The 21,603-nt window shown below is 56.4% G+C and overlaps 1 protein-coding gene across 8 annotated transcripts; it reads left to right on the top strand.

Annotated features, from left to right (window-relative positions):
- The first annotated feature begins 837 nt into the window (after window positions 1-837).
- On the top strand, window positions 838-20,231 carry GPR68 (G protein-coupled receptor 68). 8 transcript variants are annotated; one of them, XM_072745588.1, is made up of 5 exons: window positions 851-971; window positions 2,278-2,395; window positions 3,422-3,482; window positions 10,542-10,770; window positions 16,918-20,231. In XM_072745588.1, exon 5 carries the CDS (start codon window positions 17,047-17,049, stop codon window positions 18,127-18,129), a length of 1,083 nt encoding a protein of 360 aa, XP_072601689.1. In that variant the 5' UTR covers window positions 851-971; window positions 2,278-2,395; window positions 3,422-3,482; window positions 10,542-10,770; window positions 16,918-17,046; the 3' UTR covers window positions 18,130-20,231. The 8 variants fall into 8 exon arrangements, with proteins under 8 accessions (XP_072601690.1, XP_025838330.1, XP_025838327.1 ...); XM_072745589.1 differs by lacking the exon at window positions 2,278-2,395 and having other exon boundaries at window positions 838-971; XM_025982542.2 differs by lacking the exon at window positions 10,542-10,770 and having other exon boundaries at window positions 847-971; window positions 2,256-2,395.
- Window positions 20,232-21,603: the final 1,372 nt, after the last annotated feature.

The following is a 21,603-nucleotide window of genomic DNA, read 5'->3' as shown; positions in this document are numbered from 1 at the left end:
GGCGGATGCTGGCTCTGGGCTCCCCTGCCTGGGTTTGAGTCTCAGTGCCTCCACCTATCACCTGTGTGACCTTGGGCTTGTTCCTCGGCCTCTCTGTGCCTCATCCCCCCATGGGCAGCATGTACCCAACCCACTGGTGAGGATCAAATGAGCCTTGTGCCACTAAGTGCTTCACACAGTACCTGGCACACAGTAAGTGCTCAAGTGGCAAGCCTGGCTACTGTCACTGCTCTGGGCATGCGGGGTGCAGGGCACGCAGAGGGCCATCAGGCCTCCCTGAATTCTCAGCAAACCGGGCAGGACGTCCTGCTGTTGTGTGCACCACCCGGGCCCCGGGGCACCCAGGCTGGGAGGCACCGGGGCAGGGAGCCTGGGCGCAGGAGCCTAAATGCAGATCCCTGGGCGGCGGGAGAGGAGGTCAGGGAGGAGGGAGGCCCAGGGCAGCAGCGCCCCAGGGCGTCCACCCGAGCCGCAGATGCGCGGGCGCCCAGGTTGTGAGGAGCAGAGACAGGTGCTCGGCCGGCTCTCCTGTCAGCCTACCCAGGGGTGTGGCTGAGGGGGACCCTCGTCCTCTTGCGGCCAAGGCCAGTCTGAGCCCACACGTGGCGGCTCCGGAGCCTGTGCTGGGGACGCGGTGGCGGCGGGGGTGGGGGGGGTTGGGGTGGGGGTGCTGTGCCTCTGGGGCAGGTCTGGGCGACTGCGGTTCTTCCTGGCAGGCGCCTGGCCTGTGGCTTGCGGGCAGTGAAGGGCAGGGCAGGGACGGCAGGGCTGGGTGTGCCGGCCGGGGGTGGGGGAGATGGGGGAAATCGGGGCGCAAGGAGGAGGAACCGGCCCCGCCGGCGCTCGCGCCCCGCCCCTGCCAGCAACCCGAGGACGCAGCGCCCACCCTGCCTGCTGCGCGCCGGCCCCAGGCGGGGGCGCGGGCCAAGCGTGGGGTGACTGCGACCGGCTGCCCGCCCTCCACCGCGCAGGTACGTGCCCCCGCCGGGCTTCTTCCTGTCCCCACGGCCGGGGGGGTCCCCAGCGCACAGGGCTCCGCTGGCGGACGGCGGCCTGGGGCCTCGGCACTGGCGGCCACTTCCGCGCCTTCCCGGCGGCGCCGCGGGCCGTGGGTCCAACCAGGTGTAGGTGCGCGGGGCCGGGCTAAGGTGGGAGGGACCGCGGGGGCGGGGAGGGGGCGGGGGACCGCGGAGCGGGGAGGGGGCGGGGCCAGCGCGGGATGGACCGCGGGGGCGGGGCTGGTGCGGGAGGGACCGCGGGGGCGGGGAGGAGGTGGGGGCGGGGCTGGTGCGGGAGGGACCTTGCGGCGGGGAGAGGCGGGGCTAATGAGGGGGCGGGGCTAGTGCTGGGGACCGCGTGGGTGGGGTGGGGGCGGGGCCAGCGCGGGATGGACCGCGGGGGCGGGGAGGAGGTGGGGGCGGGGCTGGTGCGGGAGGGACCGTGGGGGCGGGGCTGTGGGAGCGGGGCCAGCGCGGGATGGATCGCGGGGGCGTGGCTGGTGCGGGAGGGACCGCGGGGCGGGGAGGAGGGGGGCTAATGAGGGGGCGGGGCTAGTGCTGGGGATCGCGTGGGTGGGGCGGGGCCAGCGCGGGGGCGGGGCTGGTGCGGGTGCGGGGTCGCGGCCGGAGGAGCGCGGGGTGGGGGCGCCCAGCGGACGCGGGGCCCAGGGGCTGCGGCCAGGCCCGCCCGCCGCCTGTGCCGAGCGCCCGCCGGCCGGGCCCCTCTGGGCTGGCGTGTGTCTGCCCGCGGTCGCTGCCTCCGTGGCCACCCGGTAATTACACACCAGCACACACGCGCGCGTGCACGCACTCGCACAGAAGCTAACACCTCGTTTCCCGGGGCTGGGCCAGCACAGGTGGCCCAGAGACTCCCGTGGCCAGGCCCGCCTTTCCCAGAGCCGCGCCGCGTGCCTTCCGTGAAGGGCGGGTGTCGGGACGCTGCAGGGCCCCGGCGATGGATGGGGGGAGGGAGCTGGGGAACAGCGATGCGGCGGCCAAATGGCACAGGGAGGAGGTTGGGGTTTAGGAGCAGGACTAGAGGACGGAGCCCTGACTCGGAACCAGAGACTGTGTGACCCAGGGCAGGCAGGTCGCTTCCTGTGGCCAGGGCTCTGTGCAGAAATACCTACTGGCTGCGGCCACCACCTGAAAGCGTGGTGAGGCGGTGTGAGGACAAAAGAGATGCGAGAATGGTCCGAATCTGAGATGCTGTGATTGGTTTTGCCCGCCCCCACCCCCACCCCGCCTTGCACACAGGTGAGCTTCTTGTGCTTAGCAGGATGCCACTCTGGAGCCGTGTGGGCGCAGTAGACCCCGGCCTCTGCCGCTGAGAGCCATTCCAGAGCCAGATGAGTGCGGTCGGCGTCTCAGCCTTTTCCCTTATTACACCTATCACTGTAAGCAAATCAGTTACCCTGTGTTTTGAGCCTCGGTGTCACTTTCTGTGAAATGGGCATGATAGTGGAGCTTGCTTCCTAGGCTTGTTGTGAGATAGTGCAAGTGAAGATCTTGCCTTGAGAGCCTTGCGGTTCCCCCTAAACGTTAGCTATAAATATCGTTGTTACCCTTGTGTTGCACCCATTTGGGGTACAGTGCACACTGTAGGGAGAGAAGACTCTCGCCCAATAGCAATCAGCAGAAAACACGTTTTATCCCTCCTAGCTGACTCGTCTCAAACAAGCCACCTTCCCTCTCTGAGCCTTAGTAGCTCATGGAAAAAAATGCAAATTATTTATACCCATCTCACGAAGTTGTTACAGAAATTAAAATAACAGTATGAATGAATCCAGCACGTGATAAGCCCTTTCCTGATTTTGAAGCAAAAGAATACTTGCGTTCCAGTTATCTACTGCCGTTTAACCAACCACTTTGAAGACAGTTGCTTAAAAAACAGCACTCATCTATTTTGCTCAGGAATGTGCAATCTGGGCAGGTTTTGGTGGGGACGGCATGTCTCTGCCCTTTGCACCACCTGCCAATAGGGCCCAGCTAGGGCAAGAGGATCTTCCCAGATCCCACACTCATGTGACAAGCCCTGGATCCTAGCCATCAGCTGCAACCGTTGGCCAGGTTCTTTGTTCCTCTCAATGGGGCCACTCCATGAGGCTGCTTGGGCCTCCTCACAGCATGGCACCCAGGTTTCAAGAGCAACTCTTCCCATTGATGGGAAGTGGGAGCTTCCAGTTTCTTCAGACTTGGACTCAGAAACTGGCACAATGTGGCTTCCACTTTATTCTATTGATAAAGTAGTAACAGAGGCCACCACGGTTCAGGAGGAGGGGACTTAGACCCCTTCTCTTAATGAGAAAACTATCAAATAATTTCCAACTATCTTGACTCTACCACAACTTGAAAGCCTTCCCTTGTGCTTTTGCCTTTTTTTTTTCTCGATGACACAGTGACAAATTAATTTAACTTTGCAGAGAAGATCAGCAGAGATCCGGACATATCCCTCACTTGGGCCTTATCACAGAGCCTGTTTTGGTGAGTATCCCCTTCCCTGGGCCTGATTCCAGGCTGACAGGGCAGGCGTGCTATATTGTGGCTTCTCTAGTGTCTGTTTCCCCGGAACATCTGAGGTTTCGATCACCAGTTCTGCCAACCTCTTGTCTTTAAAACAGGAGGGAGAAGCCAGGAGGAGGGTAATTTGGATTCAGAGAAATAGATTTAGCAGGTGGCCCAGGCTGAGTGTAACGAGCATCTATGCAGCTCTCAGTTCTCTAGAGAAATCTGTTTTTCAAGAGGGTTGCTGCCTGGGTGTTTAGAGTGACTGTTGTCCTACATTATTAGGTTATTAGCTGATGGGTTGGAGTACCGTGGGTGGGGAGGCAGGAGGCCAGAGAGGGCTGCAGGCCCCGGCGAGTCACTATGGCAACCTTCAGGTCTGTAGTTTATGCTTTGGCTCCAGCAGGAAGGCTGTCCCAGACAGTGGAGACCTTCTCAGAGAGACCAAAGTCTCTCTCTTCAGCCGTAGGTTTCCACTGTACTGTGTTTTCGTACATGGTCACCCACCCACATTCTCAGTTAAAACCAATCCTCTTCCTGTTGCCTTATCCCAGAACCTGACTGTCTGCCCCAGTCTATTAGCTCCTGACTTCACTTTCAGCCACACTGAGCTACTGAAAGGAATGGATTTTAGGTCCATTTATTCATTCGAACATTCAACACATTTTTGTTGTGCATTTATTTTGGGCCATACCACATCCTCCCTGAAAACAGACTGAGCTCCTCCTTCCTCATGGGGCTTACTGTCTAGAAGGGGGGATGGACACGATCAGATAATCATACAGATTCCCATGCATTGGATTGGTAATTATGAAAATATACTTAATTTAGACTTACCTCGAATAGCAGTGCTGCCACGAGCCAGCCCTGTGACCCTTGGTCTCTTTGGTGGTGAAGCCAGGATAATAATATTTACCTTTGAGGGTTGTTGTGAGGCAACATCAAGGCTCTGGGATGCACAGCACCTCGCACATAGTGGTAACTCAAAGTATGGAAGCCACCCCCCCCCCCCAACCCGTCCTCTTGTCCACACCTGCTTGTTGTTTGGAGCTCACTGGGCACCTGTGTCTGTAGGAGGAGCCCTGGCCCCAGCTCCCTGGCAGTCACGGCGGTGAAACACTCAGACCTCATCTTTCGGAAGTCTCAAGTTGGCCAAAGAAGGACAAAAAGAACCCAGGGAGGGATAGGTGGTGGAGGTGGCATTTGGGCTGTGGTTCTTCGACTTTGGTGTGCGTCAGAAAAACCCAAAGGAATCGCTCAAAGTGCAGGCTCTTGGACCTCATCCCTGAGTGACTCTGATTCAGCAAATCCAGGGCAGGGCCTGGATGCAGGTTTCCTGAAGCTCAGCTGGGAGACTTGTGGGCAGCACTGACCGGAGGGGGGATTTGGCCTCAAAGATTAAGGAGAAGAGGCGAGCAAGTGGGTGGGCCATGTGTTGGGCCTCAGAGCAAGGGCTGCTGGGGCCTTCTCTCCTTCTTCCCACTTCCACCACCTGCTGCCCATCCTGCCTGTCCTCCCCTCTCAGGGCCCAGCTCCAAGCCCACCCCTGCCCACAAGCTCTGTCAAAATCACCACCCCTCACAGGTGGCTCTACTGATTGGGCCACATGGCTTTGGTTCCATGGCGCTCCCTTCTTGCTTCCTGTTAGTCCTTGTCCAGGATTCAGGGTGGGGGTGGGAGACCATGCCCAGGTATTTGCTTCCTTCCTTACCTCCTCCACCCCGCAGCCCCAAGCTCCAGCTGCCCCCACTTCCAGTTATCAAGCACTTATTAATGCCAGACCCTCAGGCAGCAAGGTACTGGGCACATGGGCCTACAGGAGAGACAGAGACAGGCCTGGCTCAGGGGCCTGGGGGCCTGTTAGAAGTGCAGAAGCTCAGGACTCACCCAGACCTACTGAGCCACAATCTGCACGTAAACAAGATTCCTGGGAAATTCACACCAACATTTGGGAAGCGGTTGCTCTAGAGGGTTTTTAATAAGTGCCACATGGTGGCATGGTTGGCAGAGTAATGCCTCCCAATGACATCTACATCATATTTCCCAGGGCCTGTGAATATGTCACCTTATGTGGCAAAGGGAAATTAAGTAGCAGATAGAATCAAGCTTGCCAATCAGCTGACCTTTAAATAAGGAGACTGTCCTGGGTTATCTGGGTGGACCCGGTACGATCACAGAGGTCTTTAGGAGTGGAGGAGTTGGGCAGCAGGATCAGAGTCAGAGGAGATGTGAGGCTGGAAGCAGAGGCCAGAGTCACACAGCGTGACAGGGACTCAACCCATCACTGCTGTCTTGGGAGTTGAAAGGGGCTGAAAGCCAAGGAATGTTGGAAGCCTCTAGAAGCTGGAGAAAGGAAGGAAACGGATTTTCCCCTAGAACTTCCAGAAGGAACGCAGACCTGCCAACACTTTGATTTCAGCCCAGGGACACCAATGTCAGACTTCTGACCACTAGACTACAAGACAAGGAATCTGTGTTGTCCTTACAACACTAGGTTGGTGGCAACTTGCTCCAGCAGCAACACTGAAATTCATACCATGGTCAAGAGTCTTTGGAGTCAAACAGCTCTGCTCTTTCCCAGTGAGGGGACCCCGGGAAGGTTCCTAGCACTCTTGAGTCTCCATTTCCCTATACCTAGAAGATGGGCATAACCGTGCCTCACACGGTGGGTGCAAAAGTTAAAACAGGAAGCATCTGAAAGGTGCTCATACCAGTGCTAAGCTCATGCTCCCCAAATGGCAATGACTACATTCCTTGATCCTAAGTGGTTCCCACCTCTTCCCTGACTCCACCAGGGCTGTGGTGCCAGGTGCTCTGGGAGGTTCTCTGCTGGTTCTTTTCTTGGTCCTTGAAGCCGCCTTGACTTCACATGTGGCCATCTTTGAACCTGCAGCAACATGGCACCTTGCATGGGCTCCTCCGACGTAAGCCTATGCCAACGAAGAAGGCCTGGGGAAGGCCAAGGCTGGCCTTCAAGACACAAGTCAGGAAGGTCCTGCCGTCAAAGATGGCTCATGATAAGATACTTCTTGTGCTTGTTAGAGCCCTTGGGCAGCCTCCGAGGTCTTTACCCCAACTAGCCCCAAACTGGTAGAGTAGCCATGGGAACGAGGTAGCGCACCATAGTAAACACCTCACCAGGGCCTGCCCTCCCTTTACTCTTTCTAGGGTAAATAACTGTATCCTGACTAATGCCAAGAACCTACGAGGTGCTGGACACTTGTGGGACCTCATCTCCTTTGGTTCTCATAGAAGGCCATTGGTCAGCAGCTGTGCCATCTCTCAAGGTCACATAGCCATAGCCAGACAGTGCCATTGGACCTGTGCAGTCTGGCCCAGAGCCTGTGCTCTTATCCTTCATCCCGTGCCCTTGGGTTTGCTGTCATGTACTGGAGGTCTTGCATGGGGCCACCAGCCCAGGGCGGACTCCACAGTCCTCCATCTGATTTTCAGGTTTCCTGGACTTGTAGGAGCAAGTGGGTGCCCAAGAGCCTTGTGGCCTATGGTCCTGTGGCTCAGAAAAGTCCACCAGCCCTTCAGAGCCAGGGTCATCGGAGTAGAGGTCTACGCTGGGGGCAGACAGGGTTTCCCAGGGCTCAGTCTGACATTCTGGGGGTTTCCATTCTACTAGGGGCCCCACAGTGCTTCCTGGCTGTTGTTTTGGAGGGCTGAGAGGGGGACAGTTGGCAGGCTTGGCACCGCTTTGGCCTTATGTCTTTTCCAGATGGAAGGAGCCACCAAGGTGGACCCTGGCAGCCCCTGTGAGGTCACCATGCCCCCAGAGCTCAGGCAACCTTGCCTTTCACTTAATTCCCTGCTCTGCTCAGTGGCAGCTGCAAGATACTGCCACTCTGGGCTTGAGGACAGGAAGTGTGAATGGGGGCGGGAGGTGGGGAGACAGGCCAGGGGCCTCTCTTGAGGCCATGTTTTTATTACAAACTCATTACTTTGTACTTAGGTGTAGGTCTATTTCGTGAGGTTTGGGGTAGCCAAAGTCATGGGATCCCAAGGACCCCTCAGGCCGCTGCTCCATGCTTGGTGTCATTACAGTTCCTAGTCCTTCTTTCTTGTTTTGGGTTAAAGAGAAAAATTTTGGCACCAAAGTAGAGCACAGCATGGGCTCCTTTTTTCTCTTACTGAGTGGGTGTCTTAGAGGATGTGGGCTCAGCTGATTTGAGTTGATCTAGAGTAAGCACCAGTCCTCCACCTGCAGTCCCAAACTCCTCCAGGGAGGAAGAGGGGCTCTCCGGCCCTGCAGAGAGGAAGGCTCCCCGCTCCAGGTGAGATACAGTCCATATCGCTTGCAGAGGGGAGCAGCTCCTGGGGCGGGGGTCCTGGGGGACGGAGGGTGTGCAGTGTGGTCAGTGGTTCCTGCGGGTGTGGCCAGTCTGTGCCTGTGTGCCCTGTTAGGCTGGACCACCCCATAGAGACAGCTAGAGGCATCCGCCGGTCGCCACTCACTAGTAAGTTGACCGGGAACTCGTCACCCACCCGTTCCTTCCTGCGACAGGAGGGAACACCAGCCACCTTCCACGGCTGGGGAGCATGTGCGTCTACACACGCACTAGCACGCCATCATGAGGTGCAGCCTTGTAGCAGCTGACATAGAAGCATTTGCTTGGAGGGCTCAGGCCCCACAGAAGGGGATTTTTTTTCCTGAGACCCCTACCGAAATAGTCCCCCCGAAAGACTAGAGTGATCCACCCTCCGGAGAGGGTGAGTCCCATAGATCACCCACTGGGGTGAGCACCTGCACTTGCTTGGGGACTCCCATGACTGGCGGATGTTGGCTCTCTGGCTCCGGCAGTCCTCCCCTGAGCAGCTTCCGAGGAGATGGTGTCCAAGGGAGGAAGCTCTGCCAACCTAGCACCGTGCCAGAAGTCAGCAGCACGTTTCAAGAACGCGGCTCTATCCTTTAGCTTAAGGTCCCGGCCTAGGGCCTTTGCCCCCATGTGTCTGACTTTCCCTGCTCATAAAACAAGGGGGCTGAGCTGGGTAACCTCCAGGGGTCCTTTCAGTTCAGCTGCACCAAGAAAGTTCTATATGTGGTCCTGAGAGATGGAGGACCCCACGAGTCCTGAGCCCTGCTGGCTCCCTGCTCTGGGCCACGCTGCTTCCAAACACTGACGCTTGCCTGATTCCTAGCCCAGAACCTTCCTCCGGGGCCCTGGCTCTGCTGGCCTGCAGAACAGGATCCAGCTTGCCTACCCACCACATCGAGTGCTCCTCCACCTGGCTGCCCGCTGGAGTTGTCCCGAGACCTTTTAAAAACATTGGTGCTTGCACCTGGCCTCCAGAAAGTGTGATTTAATTCCTGTGAGGTAGGGCCGGGGCAGCAGGATTCGTCTGTGTAAGCTCCCCAGGTATTTTCTTAGGTGAGGTGTGACCCACTGACCCACATGTTGGTTCTCCGCAGCAGAATCAGTCTGGGGACGGGAGTGTAAATCATCTTCCCCTGCCCTTGCCCGTGGCCTGGCGTTGCTGCCGGTGTCCACAGTAGATTCCAGCTGCCTGAACGGCTCAAGCAAGGACCCCCGGGGGGCAGGGGGTTCAGCATCCCGCAGCCCCTCTGCTGGTGTCCTGTGGGTGTTCAAGGTGGTCTGATGGGTGGGCTCCTCCAGCATCCCCCCTCCCCACTCCCCGGGCCTCCTGCCTCTGACTCAGGCTTCCCCATCCGGTGAGGGGTCGCCCTGCCCCCTGTGGGAGGAGGATGCGTGGAGGGAGCACTCCCCCGCTCCCATCCCTGGCTGGGGAGTGTTCCTCGGCAACCGCCCAGCCTGATACCGGATCGGAGTTCACATGATTCTCCCTCGGCTCCAACGGGCAGCCTCCAGCTGGGGTTTTCTAAGCCCGGGCTGGGAGGTGTGGTCTATGGAAAATCTCCGAGGGGAAGCCCGGCCGGCTGCAGGGCGTCCGCCAGTCCCCGCAAGGTGGGTCCAGTCTCCTCCCCCAGGCCTCCCGGAGCGGCTGCGGGGAGCCGGGCTGTTGGAGGTTTGAGGGCAGAGCCGGGTGGACAGAGAAGCACCAGGTCCGCTGGGCTGCGGCTCCCTGCTGCTCCTCCTGGCCGCCCTCCTGGGGTCTGCAGGCTAAGCAGGCGGGGCATCGTGCCAGCTGTGTTCAGACGGAGGAGCATGACTCATGAATGGGTCGACAAACCCATTTAGTAGCTAACGATCCGCGTTTTAGAAAACCTAATAGCGATGATCCGGGTGCCCGGCAAGTAGCAGGGTGAGTACTGCTCCGGGGAAGTTGGTTTCTCCGGCCGCTCCGGCCGCGTGCTTGCGTGTGCACCCTGCCTGTGCGTGCTCGGTTACAACGTCAGGTGGGTTCTGACGGTGGCTTGTGGTCACAAGAGCTGAAAAGGGAACCAACTCGTGCCGTGGTGCCAGGTTCGGGATTCGGATCCACCCAGCTTACTGTGGGAACCTGAGCCACCGGGTTCTGCGCAAGGAACGGCAGTGCCAGCCCCACTGGCTTCGGAGCCACCCAACTTGGAGGCAGTTACGAGGGTTGTAAAGGTGACACTGTCTCCCTGCCATTGTTGCTGGAGGGAGGATATTTATTTGGGAGCAAGGTGGGGGAAGGAGGGCTGTCCCAGAGGGAGGTAAATGTGAGGCTCTGACCGCGTGCGTGGGGAAGGGCTCCGAGGGGCAGGGAAGCTGGGCCTGCAGGAAACCCGGGCTCGTGGGTAAGTGCGTGCGAGCGGCCCTCGGAACAGACGCGGGGATGAGATCACCGTCTACACTGCCGCTCAGTGCCAGCGGCAGGCGCCTCCGCCCTCTGGCAGGAACGCACGACACTGGCCTGGTGTCCAGGGGGCGCTTCCTTCCTTCCAGGACTGATCTCTTGTGGTGGTTAGAGTCCCAGGAGATGGTGCTGAGGCGCGTCTGTATCCAGATTCGCTTTTAGGTGTTGGGCTGTCTTGCATATACAGCCTTCCGGCTTCTCAGCCGGATGATGAGGCTCGGGGTGGCAGGGGGACACAGGGGCCCTCGTGTCGGTTCTCTGCCCCGACCCCCACTGCTTGGGCATCTGCAGGACCAGGTGCACACGGGGTTCTGCTGGCGGAGGGGCCAGCACAGGCCTCAGCCCAGGGTGCTCGTGGAGCATCTGAGGACTGGGGCTCGGAGAAGCCCCGAGGTGGACGGTGACACTGGCGCTCAGTGGTAATCGTGACAGACGGAACGAGAACGTGACGCGGAAGAGAGCCTGGGCCCATCTGAGTTCAAAACCTGGCCTACTCCGTCATGACTCGAGTCCTATGCAGGTCAGTTCACCTGTCTGAGCCTCAGTTTCCTTGTCTGTAAAATGAGCCCCGGTGAGAGTGGTGTGGAAAGAACGTGTGCACACAAGGGCCCCCGGCCGGCGGAGGGCTCTCTGCCGATGTGGCTTGGCTCTGCCATTCTGTCTGGGTTTTCCCATTTACATATCACTTCTGCACCCACTGTGTCCCCTGATTTATGAGGAGCAGGTTTCCTATGGGGACCAGGTTGAGAAAGGACACCCCTCGCAAGGCGTAGTTTCCACCGGGGGTACCTTGGGAAGCAGTAGAAGGGGAGGCTGACTGTGATGATAAGACCTGGGTGATCTGGGGATCCCTGGGTGGCTCAGTGGTTTAGCGTCTGCCTTTGGCCGAGGGTATGATCCTGGAGACCCAGGATTGAGTCCCACATGGAGCCGGCTTCTCCCTCAGCCTGTGTCTCTGCCTCTCTCTCTCTGTGTGTGTCTCTCATGAATGAATAAATAAAATCTTAAAAAAAAAACCTGGGTGATCAAGCTGGAGTCTCTGACCAGCTCCAGAGGCCAGAGCAGGTGCCAGGCTGCTGGAGGAGAGGCCACAATGAATCTTCTTTCTTTTCTATTAATGATATGCCTGCTGTCCCAGCACCCAACCTCAAAGCCACCCATCTAGCTACTCACCCATTCATCCATCTTTCCGTCCATTCACTCACTCATCTATCCATCTACCCCCTCATCCACCTGCCCCTCCGTCTGTCCACCCACCCACCTGCCTACCTCTCCACCTCTCCATCCACCTATAAATAATTTTTGAGACCTCAGGATCAAGTGCTGAGGAACATCTCAGATTTGTCCCTGACTGGGCTCCCCGACCCTACCTCCCTTCTAAATAGTAGTCAGTTTCTCCAGCTTCTTGTCTCCTCTCTGGCTCTGCTTCCTCCTACCTAGACCTTGTCATGCCAAGCTACTCTACCTAGACCCTCTCATGCCAAGCTACTCTACCTAGACCCTGTCATGCCAAGCTACTCTCAGTTCTCCAAAAGTGCCAATTACCTCTCTCATATTCAGCCTGTTGCACACATTGTTTCCACAGACAGAAACCCCCCTCTGCTTGGGCAGCCCTTCCCCCTTCTTCTGTCTTAGCCTAACTGGCTGCTCAGGAAGGCTTTTCTGGCTGGGTCAGGGTACCTCCTATGAACTCCCTTAAAATCCCATGCTCTCCTCAGGAGCTGGCTTCACCTGTCTTCACCACTGTCCCAGGAGAGGAAAAGCAACTTGAGTTACACTAAGTGACTGTCTAGCACAATGGCTTCCATGCAACAGATACTCAATAAGTATCTGTTGTGTGAATGGATAAGTGAATGAATAGATGGGTGTATGGATGGATGGATGGATGGATGGTTGAGTGGATGCATGGATGGGTGGATGGAAGGTTGGAGAGCCTTTGAAGGATTTGAAGTAGGAATGATTACATTAGATTTGCATTTTAGAGGATGGCTTAAAGGGCAGTAAGAGGGAGCCAGAAAGTCCAATAGGAGGCCATTGTACTGATTCTGAGGATGAATTCCTGACCAAGCCAATCTAGAGCATTGGTGAGGGAACAGAAGAGGAAAAGACTGTTGGGGGAAATATTTAGGAATTGAGAATGCTAGAACTGAGTAATTAATTGGATGCTTTGGATGAAGATGAGGAAAGAAGCCAAAAGCCATTCAACTGGGCAGGTAGAGATGCCCCTTCTGAGAGCAGATTAGTGCAGAAAATGATGGGAGTTGGGGGGGTGCTCACTGAGCAGGTCCAGTGAGGCAGCAGGATGCTAGTTGTGTCCACTATCCACCTGCTGGGAGTCATCAGAGTACAGATGGGGTTGAAACCACAGGGGCATGCTCTCCACAGAGGATGGGCGTGGAGTGAAAAGTACAAGCCAACATTAAATGTGAGTGTGAGGGATGCTCACGGCACCACCGTACCCTGTCTCAGGTGATAGCTCCTGTTCTATGAGATTGGAGGCTACCTGAGGGTGGGAGAAACAGAGAAACTGGACTCTTGGGCAAGCCACCCCATCTCTCTGGGCTTTGGTTTCCTCATCCCTAAAATGGGGGAAAGAACAGGACTGTTGGGAAGACAGAGGAGGGCAGACATGAAATGCTCTGTAAACCATAAAAGATTTGGCAAATATGGGGCATAAGTACCCTGACAGTTCTGGTCACTATTTCTCGAGAGACTGAAGCAGGTTACTGTATCCTGGCTCTGCCCACAAGGTTCTGCTAGGTTTTCAATTTCCCTCTCACGCACCTCTGCTCCCCAGCTTGGGAATGCATGTTATCTGGACACTTACCCTGCCCCTTACCAGGAGCCAAATCGCAGGCCTTCTGGACCTCCGGGAGCCTTGCTGCTCAGAGTACGCTCCGTGGGCCAGTGCGCCGACGCCACTAGGAGCGTGAGGCAAACTCCCCAGCCCCACCCCAGACCCACTGACTTGGAAACTCTAAAGGTGAGGCTCAATAATCTGTTTTAAACAAATCTTCCAGGTGACTCAGAAGCACCCAAGTTCGAAAACCACTGCTGTGGAACACCCAAATCCTCTTTTCTTGCTACAAGCAAACGTAGGAGGTGCTTTAATCTAAACATAGTAAATGTTTCTTCTTGGCCCTGCAGGCTTGACTATTTTTTACTTTGGTTGCCCAAATTTGATTATTGCTGGCCTAGGAAAGAGGAAGGGACAAGCTGTTGCCCTGGCACCAACCCCCACGTTCCACGGTGCCCCCACCCCCCACGTACACTCACCGCTAGTAAACAATAGGCTTCAGCCTGGTGACTTTCAGTGAATTCCTAAGACCTGAGAGCACCTGTTTTTTTTTTTTTCCACGATGGCTCCCTTCACCCTGTTTTGTTAGCACCTGGGGGTCTGTGCTGATAAATGATCTTATTTTCTTCTTCTTCTTTTTTTAAGATTTTATTTATTTATTCATGAGACACACACACACACACACACAGAGTGGCAGAGACAGGCAGGGGGAGAAGCAGGCTCCATGCAGGGAGCCCGATGTGAGACTCGATCCCGGGGTCTCCAGGATCACGCCCTGGGCGGAAGTCAGGTATTAAACCGCTGAGCCACCCAGGGATCCCCTGAATCTTATCTTCTTGTGGGTGGACTTTATCTGGACTGCAGAGCACCTGAGGTAAATGCAGAGATGGGCACTGTCCTGGGCAGGTGCTCCTGGGGACTGTCGGGGACCTGTGTGGGCATCTACTTCCTCGTATGGAAGCCAGCGGGGGGTTTGGCCCCACAGGGTTGGGCTTGGGATGCAGGGATAGGAGGGCTGGTGAGTGGAAGGTGAGTGCAGCCGAAGTTTGATGCGCTGGGCTGCTTGCAGAGTTTTGGGGTTGTGGGGCTCAGCCACCCGTTTCCCCTTCCTCTCACCATGAAAACATATAAGCAAACCCAAAAAGTAAAAAACCAAAAAACAAAAAACAAGAAAATGCCCTTGTGCGCTGTTGATGGGAATGTAAAATGGTGCAGCTGCTGTGGAAAACAGAATAGCAGTTCCTCAAAAAATTAAAAATAGAACTACCATATGATCCAGTTATTCCACTTCTGGGTATCTACCCAAAAGAACTGAAAGCAGGGACGCAAATAGATACCAACCTTCCATGTCCATAGCAGCATTATTCACAATAGCCAATAAGTAGGGTAGAAACAACTCGAGTGTCCATCGACTAATGAATGGAAAAACAAAATATGGCAAATACTTGCAATAGAATCTTATTGAGCCTTAGAAAGGAAGGAACTTCTGTGATATGTTGCAACATGAATGAATCTCGAGGACATTTCTTCGCTAAGTGGAATAAGCCTGTCACAAAAAGACGAGCCCGGAACTGTTTCCCTTATACAAGGTCCCTAGAATAGTCAGATTCCCAGAAATGGAGAGTTGAGTGGTGGGTGCCAGGAACTGGGGAGCAGAGGAGGATGGGGATTTAGTGTTTAAATGAGACAGAGTTTCAGTTTGGGAAGAAGGGAGTGTCCTGGAGGCGGCTAGTGGTGCTCGTTGCACAAGTATGAAGGTCCTTTGCATTGCTGACCTGGGCACCTAAAAATGATTAATGTGGTGAATTTTATGTTATATAGATTTAACCACAATTAAGAACAAGAAGAAGCACTCCCCCCACCACCATCACTGAGACCCCAGGCTGTGTCCTGGGGAGGAGGATGGAGAGCTGAGCCCCACCGGGAGGCCTCTACTTCTTGAGGCTGAGAGGTTGGGAGTGAGTCTCAGGTGGGGGGACCGGCTGGCAGGGGGCCGGGGGGGATTGGACCTGGAGCAAGGAAACCTGGTTTCTTTCTTTTTTCTCTTAAAGATTTTATTTATTCATGAGACACACAGAGAAAGAGGCAGAGACACAGGCAGAGGGAGAAGCAGGCTCCTTGTGGGGAGCCCGATGCGGGACTCGATCCCAGGACCCCAGGATCACTCCCTGAGCCAGAGGCAGACGCTCAACCGCTGAGCCACCCGGGAGCCCCGGGCCTGATTTCTAATGTATATGCTTCCTCCCTCAGCCTGGCTCTGGGCAACCTTGGTTTCCTCACCTGTCAAATGGGGAAGTGGCAATCACTCATTCATTCCAGAAGTGTTTGAGGGTGCCCATGAAGAGCCAGGCACTATTGGAGGCACATGTGGCAAATTCAGAATTTGCGACCACGGAGACTGTACATTCTGAAGGCAGGGGGGTGACGTTGGATAGTGGGTGGGGTGAGGAGAATCTTAGCTATTACAATGATGTGTCACCCTTCAAAGGGCCACAGCACGTAAACAGGTGTGTCGTGTGTCTAGGGAATTAAAATTTCATGGAAAGGAGGTGGTCAGGGGGAGCAAAGTGTTTAATGAGGCCCGCTGGGAGGATGATTCTTAAATAGAAAAATTGAAAAGTCCTGATTTAGATGCAATGCTATTTTTCAGTGGAGCCAGAAGGTTCAATTAATAGAGTAGCTTAGGGGGTGCCTGGGTGGCTCAGGCAGTTAGGCAGCTGCCTTGAGCTAAGGTCATGATCCTGGGGTCCTGGAGTTGAGCCCCGGGTCAGGCTCCCTGCTCAGCAGGGAGTCTGCTTCTCACTCTGCCCCTGCCCCTGATCATGCACTCTCTCTCTCTCTCTCTCTCTCTCTGTCTCTCTCGCTTGCTCGCTCGCTCTCATAAATAAATAAAAATCTTTTAAAAAAGTAGCTTAGGGCTTTCATTTTGATAGATTAATTTCTAATGAGGGCTTACAACAGAAATCTTTATTTTGTCTTGTTCAGATGTGCCTGTATACATAGCAGGCGCCTTCTCTTTGTTAAATTCTTGACAACGTGAACTTCTCACGAGTGTAAGACCACCGTCTTTTCCCCTGCCTCTTTGCCTCTAGCAAGACAATGCCGTGACTTTGGCATCCATCCTTTTACGGGGCCCTGACACTGACCCAAGGGCAGGTGTTTCCACGCCCACATCACAGACGAGGATATGGGTGCTCAGAGAGGGGGAACCATGTGCATAGCCTGGACAGGGCTCACCCCAGCAGGGTGCTCGTGTCTGAGGACCTCGCCTTGGGTCCTCAATTCGATGGACAGGTCGTGAGGCGGCACCTCCTGAGGAGCGCCCCGGAATCGAGGCAATGCCCCATGGGAAGCACGGTCTTTGTGTCTTGCCAGAGCACCACAGGACAAGGCAAGGTTGGGCCTCTTTGGGGCTGTCTGGAAAGGCCCCCAGAAGGGACTGTGGCCTCAGAGTTCCTGGGAGCAAGTAGGAAAAATGTGAATGATGCCTAGTGTGGTGGTAGGGAGAGTGGTTGGGCCCTCACTGTGTGTGTGGCTTGCGATTGATCTTACCTGGAGCGTCGCATGTAGAGAGGGGGGCCCGGGAGGAGTTTGTGCTCCCAAGAGCTCCCAGCCTTGCTCACTGCCCTGAGATACCAGGGGAAATGAATAAGGGATGGGGAGCTGGGGAAGAGGGTTAGGGAGGCAAAAACCACGGTTGAGTGTCTTAGTGTGTGACCAAGACCGTGAACCAGACAGTCTAGCTGGGTTGGCGTTGGTCCATCTTCTCAATTAAGGGAGACCCTGAGAACAGCACCTGACATACAGCAGGTGCTACATAATGGTAGCTGCCCTTATGTATCCTGAGCCTCCCCTGCCTTTACCTTTCAGGGGCTGGTCACCCACCGCCAAGGAGGCCCAGCCTTTGCCCAGCTCCAGCCACAGCCTCTGAACACGATGGCGGTCGAGCCCCAGGCCGATCCCTGAGCCCCTAAGCGGGGAGGCCCCCGAGGCCCGAAGATGGGGAACTCCACCGCCGAGAACAACTCCCTGTGCACCATCGACCACACCATCCACCAGACGCTGGCCCCGGTGGTCTACGTGGCGGTGCTGGTGGTGGGCTTCCCGGCCAACTGCCTGTCGCTCTACTTCGGCTACCTGCAGATCAAGGCCCGGAACGAGCTGGGCGTGTACCTGTGCAACCTGACGCTGGCCGACCTCTTCTACATCTGCTCGCTCCCCTTCTGGCTGCAGTACGTGCTGCAGCACGACCACTGGTCGCACGGGGACCTGTCCTGCCAGGTGTGCGGCATCCTCCTCTACGAGAACATCTACATCAGCGTGGGCTTCCTCTGCTGCATCTCCATCGACCGCTACCTGGCCGTGGCGCACCCGTTCCGCTTCCACCAGTTCCGCACCCTCAAGGCGGCCGCGGGCGTGAGCGCGCTCATCTGGGCCAAGGAGCTGCTGACCAGCGTGTACTTCCTGATGCACAAGGAGGTGGTGGAGGACGAGGACCGGCACCGCGTCTGCTTCGAGCACTACCCGCTGGAGCCCTGGCAGCGCGGCATCAACTACTACCGCTTCCTGGTGGGCTTCCTGTTCCCGCTGGGCCTGCTGCTGGCCGCCTACCGCGGCATCCTGCGCGCCGTGCGCCGCAGCCACGGCACCCAGAAGAGCCGCAAGGACCAGATCCAGCGGCTGGTGCTCAGCACCGTGGTCATCTTCCTGGCCTGCTTCCTGCCCTACCACGCGCTGCTGCTCGTGCGCAGCCTCTGGGAGGCCAGCTGCCAGTTCGCCAGGGCCGTCTTCAACGCCTACCACTTCTCCCTGCTTCTCACCAGCTTCAACTGCGTGGCCGACCCCGTGCTCTACTGCTTCGTCAGCGAGTCCACGCACCGGGACCTGGGCCGCCTCCGCGGGGCCTGCCTGGCCTTCCTCAGCTGCGCCGGGCCCGGCCGGGCCGGGGAGGCCTACCCGCTGGGCGCCCCCGACGCCTCCGGGAAGAGCGATGAGCCCGAGCTGCTGGCCAGGCTCCACTCGACCTTCCAGACCCCGAACTCGCCCGGAGTCGGGGGGTCCTCCGTGGGTGGCTTGGCCTAGCCGGGGGGTGGCCCACCGTCGGGGGCCCCGTGGGGCCCGTGCTGGCACTGCCCGCACCCGCTCGGCCAGGAGCCAGAGCCTCTTTCCGCTGCGGGGGATGGTGGGCCTGGGCCGTGGCGAGACCCCTCTGGTCCCAGGGAGCCTGCTGCGGCTTGCTGAGCCCGGGGGCGTGGGGTGGGCCCCGTGGGCTCCCGGGTGTTGCTGGGCCTCTGGGGAGGGGAAGACAGTGAACTGTCACCTCTGGGAGGTTCTCCAGGAGAAGCTGGGAAGGGGTGCCTGTGCAGAGTGAGGACGTGAAGGGTGGGGACCGGGAGATGGGAGCGGGTACCCGGGTGCGCACCTGCCAGGACCTGCCAGTGCCATCGTCACAGATGATGCCTGTGCAGACACCCTGGAGCTTCCCGAGGAGGTGACACATGTGGCTGTATGGTCGTTAACATGCGGGCCCCAGTCCTCTGCGGAAAGCTGACCGGCGGGGGTGGCATGGAAAGGGAGGTGGGGAGGCGTTCGGGCCCTGGCACTGCGTGGGGGGGACAGTGCAGGGAGTGACGGGAGAGGACGTGCCCAGCTCCAGGAGAGAGTTGAGCGGATCCTCCAGGCCCGGGGACTAGTGGAAGACAGATCCCGGGGCGCCCTGGGGCTCCCTGGGGCCATGCCTGTGGGCCTTTTAAACAGCCAGTACTGAAAGCTCAGGGTAGAGGCCTAAGGCCAGCGTGTCTCACGGAGTTCCCAACACACAGTCTAATGAGTTTTCCGTTTCCATCTGCCCAGAAGCACTGGACATGGAAGCCGCTGTGTGTGTGCACATGCGTGTGTGCACGTGAGTGTGTTCACGGTTAAAATGCCAGGGTCTCCGTGACAGCTGTGTGCCATGACACTGAGGCGAGGGTTATGTGCCTGCTGGCAGCATTGCTCCGCCCCCCACCAGTTCCTGCCTTTGTCCCCTGCCACACACCCTGTGGAGTGTCGAGCCGGTTCAGAGGGGCGCGTGGCATTCTCTCCGTGTTCTCACATACAACAAAACAGAACAGAGACACGTTCTCCAGCATGTCTCAGCCCAGAGGCCTGGGGTTAAGCTCCCCAGTGGTTTAATAGCCCCTGGGACAAGGAGAGGAGGTGGCCCTGGGCTTGCCCTCCCTCCTTGGTCCTCCAGCGCTGCCCCTCTGCCAGGGGCCCTCCTCACCACCTGGAGAGTGAGAGTGGGCCCATGGGGCCACCTGTAGCCCAGGGGACTGACTGCCATCTTTTGTTCTGTCCTGGAAGGCTCAGCGCGGGCTCATCTCTCCCACAACTTTGTGCCTGACCGCGTTGAGCCTCCACCCTGGTGAACATACCAAGGACCAGAAGAACTTCCTGTTGCTCCAAGGATCTGTCCACCTTTGCGTAAAGTGCTAGCCCTTCAGATTTCCTCGTGGGCGGGCTGGGGCCAGCTCTGACTTCCCTCCGAGTTCTGGGATTCAAGCCACCCATGCCCAAGGGGCTAGGTGGACTCGAGCCTTGGGAGGGGCCAGGGATCGGGAGATACCAGCTGGTGTCCACAGAACATTTCTGGAATCTCCTGAAAGGAAGGCCAAGGGGAACATCTTCTTGAATCTCTCTTCCCCTCTACCCCCATCCTTCTCTAAAAGGTAGAGTTATCCAGAGTCTCTTACCCTCCAATGAGAAGTACCCAGAGGCTGGATGTGCCCAGGGAAGCGGCTTTGGCTTTGAGTGGGTAGCCCTATTCTAGCTCCTTATGGAGAGCCAACCATAACCCGAGGAGCTTCTCTTCCCCTTCCTGGAGAAGGAAGTGACTGGATCTGAAGGTGGCAGAGATGGCCACACTGCCAAGGAAAGTCTGTCCAGCCCCAGCGCAGAATCCGAGTGGGGCAATGGCACTGGTTGAGGCCTCCATGCCTCCTCATCCCAAATTTCCCCCTATTTTGACCTTAAACGTGGGTGTCCCCGTTGGGATGGACTGGGATGAGCTGAAGGTGGTTTCTTTTCTTATCAAGAGTTGTATTTTTGTATTGTTCTCTCTTTTATGCCAAGTATGTGTGTGTTGGACTGTGCAATGGATTTATGTAGCAAACTTGAGTCTGCAAATAAAGTAACCAGCCACAGCTGGAGTGTGCTGTAGTCCTTATGGGGAAGGGGGGTCTTTCAACACCAGGGGGATCTAGAGGGCTCTGTGAAATACCCAACAGAGTCAGGAATTTCCAGGGATCAGCTTTCTTAGGGAAAACTCAGAGAAATTAGGGTATTTGGCCTTGGTTACCCAGCAGTAACCAAAAAGGATGAAGCCCTCCAGTGAAGTTGGGTCTTCTCTCCCTCCTCTTGAGACTCAATCAAGTATCTTTAGCTCTTTAGCACATTGTTGCAGATCCACTCTGGGACTTAATTCAGCCCCCTTCCTTTTGAGGACAGAGCCCAGCCCTGTGATCAGGACACTATCACACCCTCTGATCCCTATCTCCTCCCAGGTCCCTGTTCCCCACGATGAGAAAAGGCTTGATCAGACCCCCCACCCTCCTCGTTAGGGAAGATTGCCAAACTAGAAAGATGTGTTGGAGTCATCTCTTGGGGCTGTCCTCACTGCTTGGGCTTTGTCTGGGGAGAGTCACATTCGTTGACCAGCCCTTTTAGGTTTTAGCATCTTCTTGACAGGGACAGGCTACATGTTTATTGCTCAAGATCAACTGCATCATGTTAAAACGTAAATTTGGTTTGGGTTACTTAATCCTTCCCTGGGTCAGATTCCGGAGTCCTGAAGTATTCTGCAAGAATTGATCCTTCTTCCAAACAGACTAAATGAGGACATCACTGGGGATTAAGCCTCCTTTCTCCCCCGAGAGAATGGATGGACGAAAAGGCCCATCTGGTTTGGAAGGAAGGTGACAGAGTCATTAGATTCCGTTCTTATTCACCAGTGTTGCTTAGCAAGAGGAGGGCTCATCTTCCTGTTTATATACACTGGTCTGTGGGTTGGCCAGACAAGAGTGGGAGAAATTTTCAGAACAGAATACATCCCCATCTGCTGCTTTCCTCTGACTGATATGACCAAGCGAGCCAGAAGGTAGTTCACTTGGTTCAGTGCTTTTCTGAAAAACCTACTTCTTGAAGCTGGTGACCCTGCCACCTCCATTCCTGGAATTCACCTAGCAAGACAACAGCGTTGGATGGCAGCCACCCCGAGGTCACAATGGTACCTAATAACCTGGAGAAATGGTAGGATTTCAATTCCATCAGCTTTAATTCAACAACTCTCAGGACACTGCTAGATTAGACATTAGACGTCAGTGCTGGAGTGTACCATAGAGGTCATGAGATCCAATTTTCTCTCCGCTAACTTATCCCAGGTATATCCCCACCCCCACCCCCAAATGATGGTCCAGTTTCCAAACAAATACCACCAATGACACGTTTGCTCCTACCCAAGAGAAGTGATTCCAGGATTGGGGAGAAAATCCTAACTCCTAACAACAAAGCAGAACC

The sequence above is a fragment of the Vulpes vulpes genome, unplaced genomic scaffold, assembly GCF_048418805.1.
Source record: "Vulpes vulpes isolate BD-2025 unplaced genomic scaffold, VulVul3 u000000644, whole genome shotgun sequence".
Classification (NCBI taxonomy): Eukaryota; Metazoa; Chordata; class Mammalia; order Carnivora; family Canidae; genus Vulpes; species Vulpes vulpes.
The sequence above is the reverse complement of the archived record's forward strand: the minus strand, read 5'-3'. Positions and strand labels throughout refer to the sequence as shown.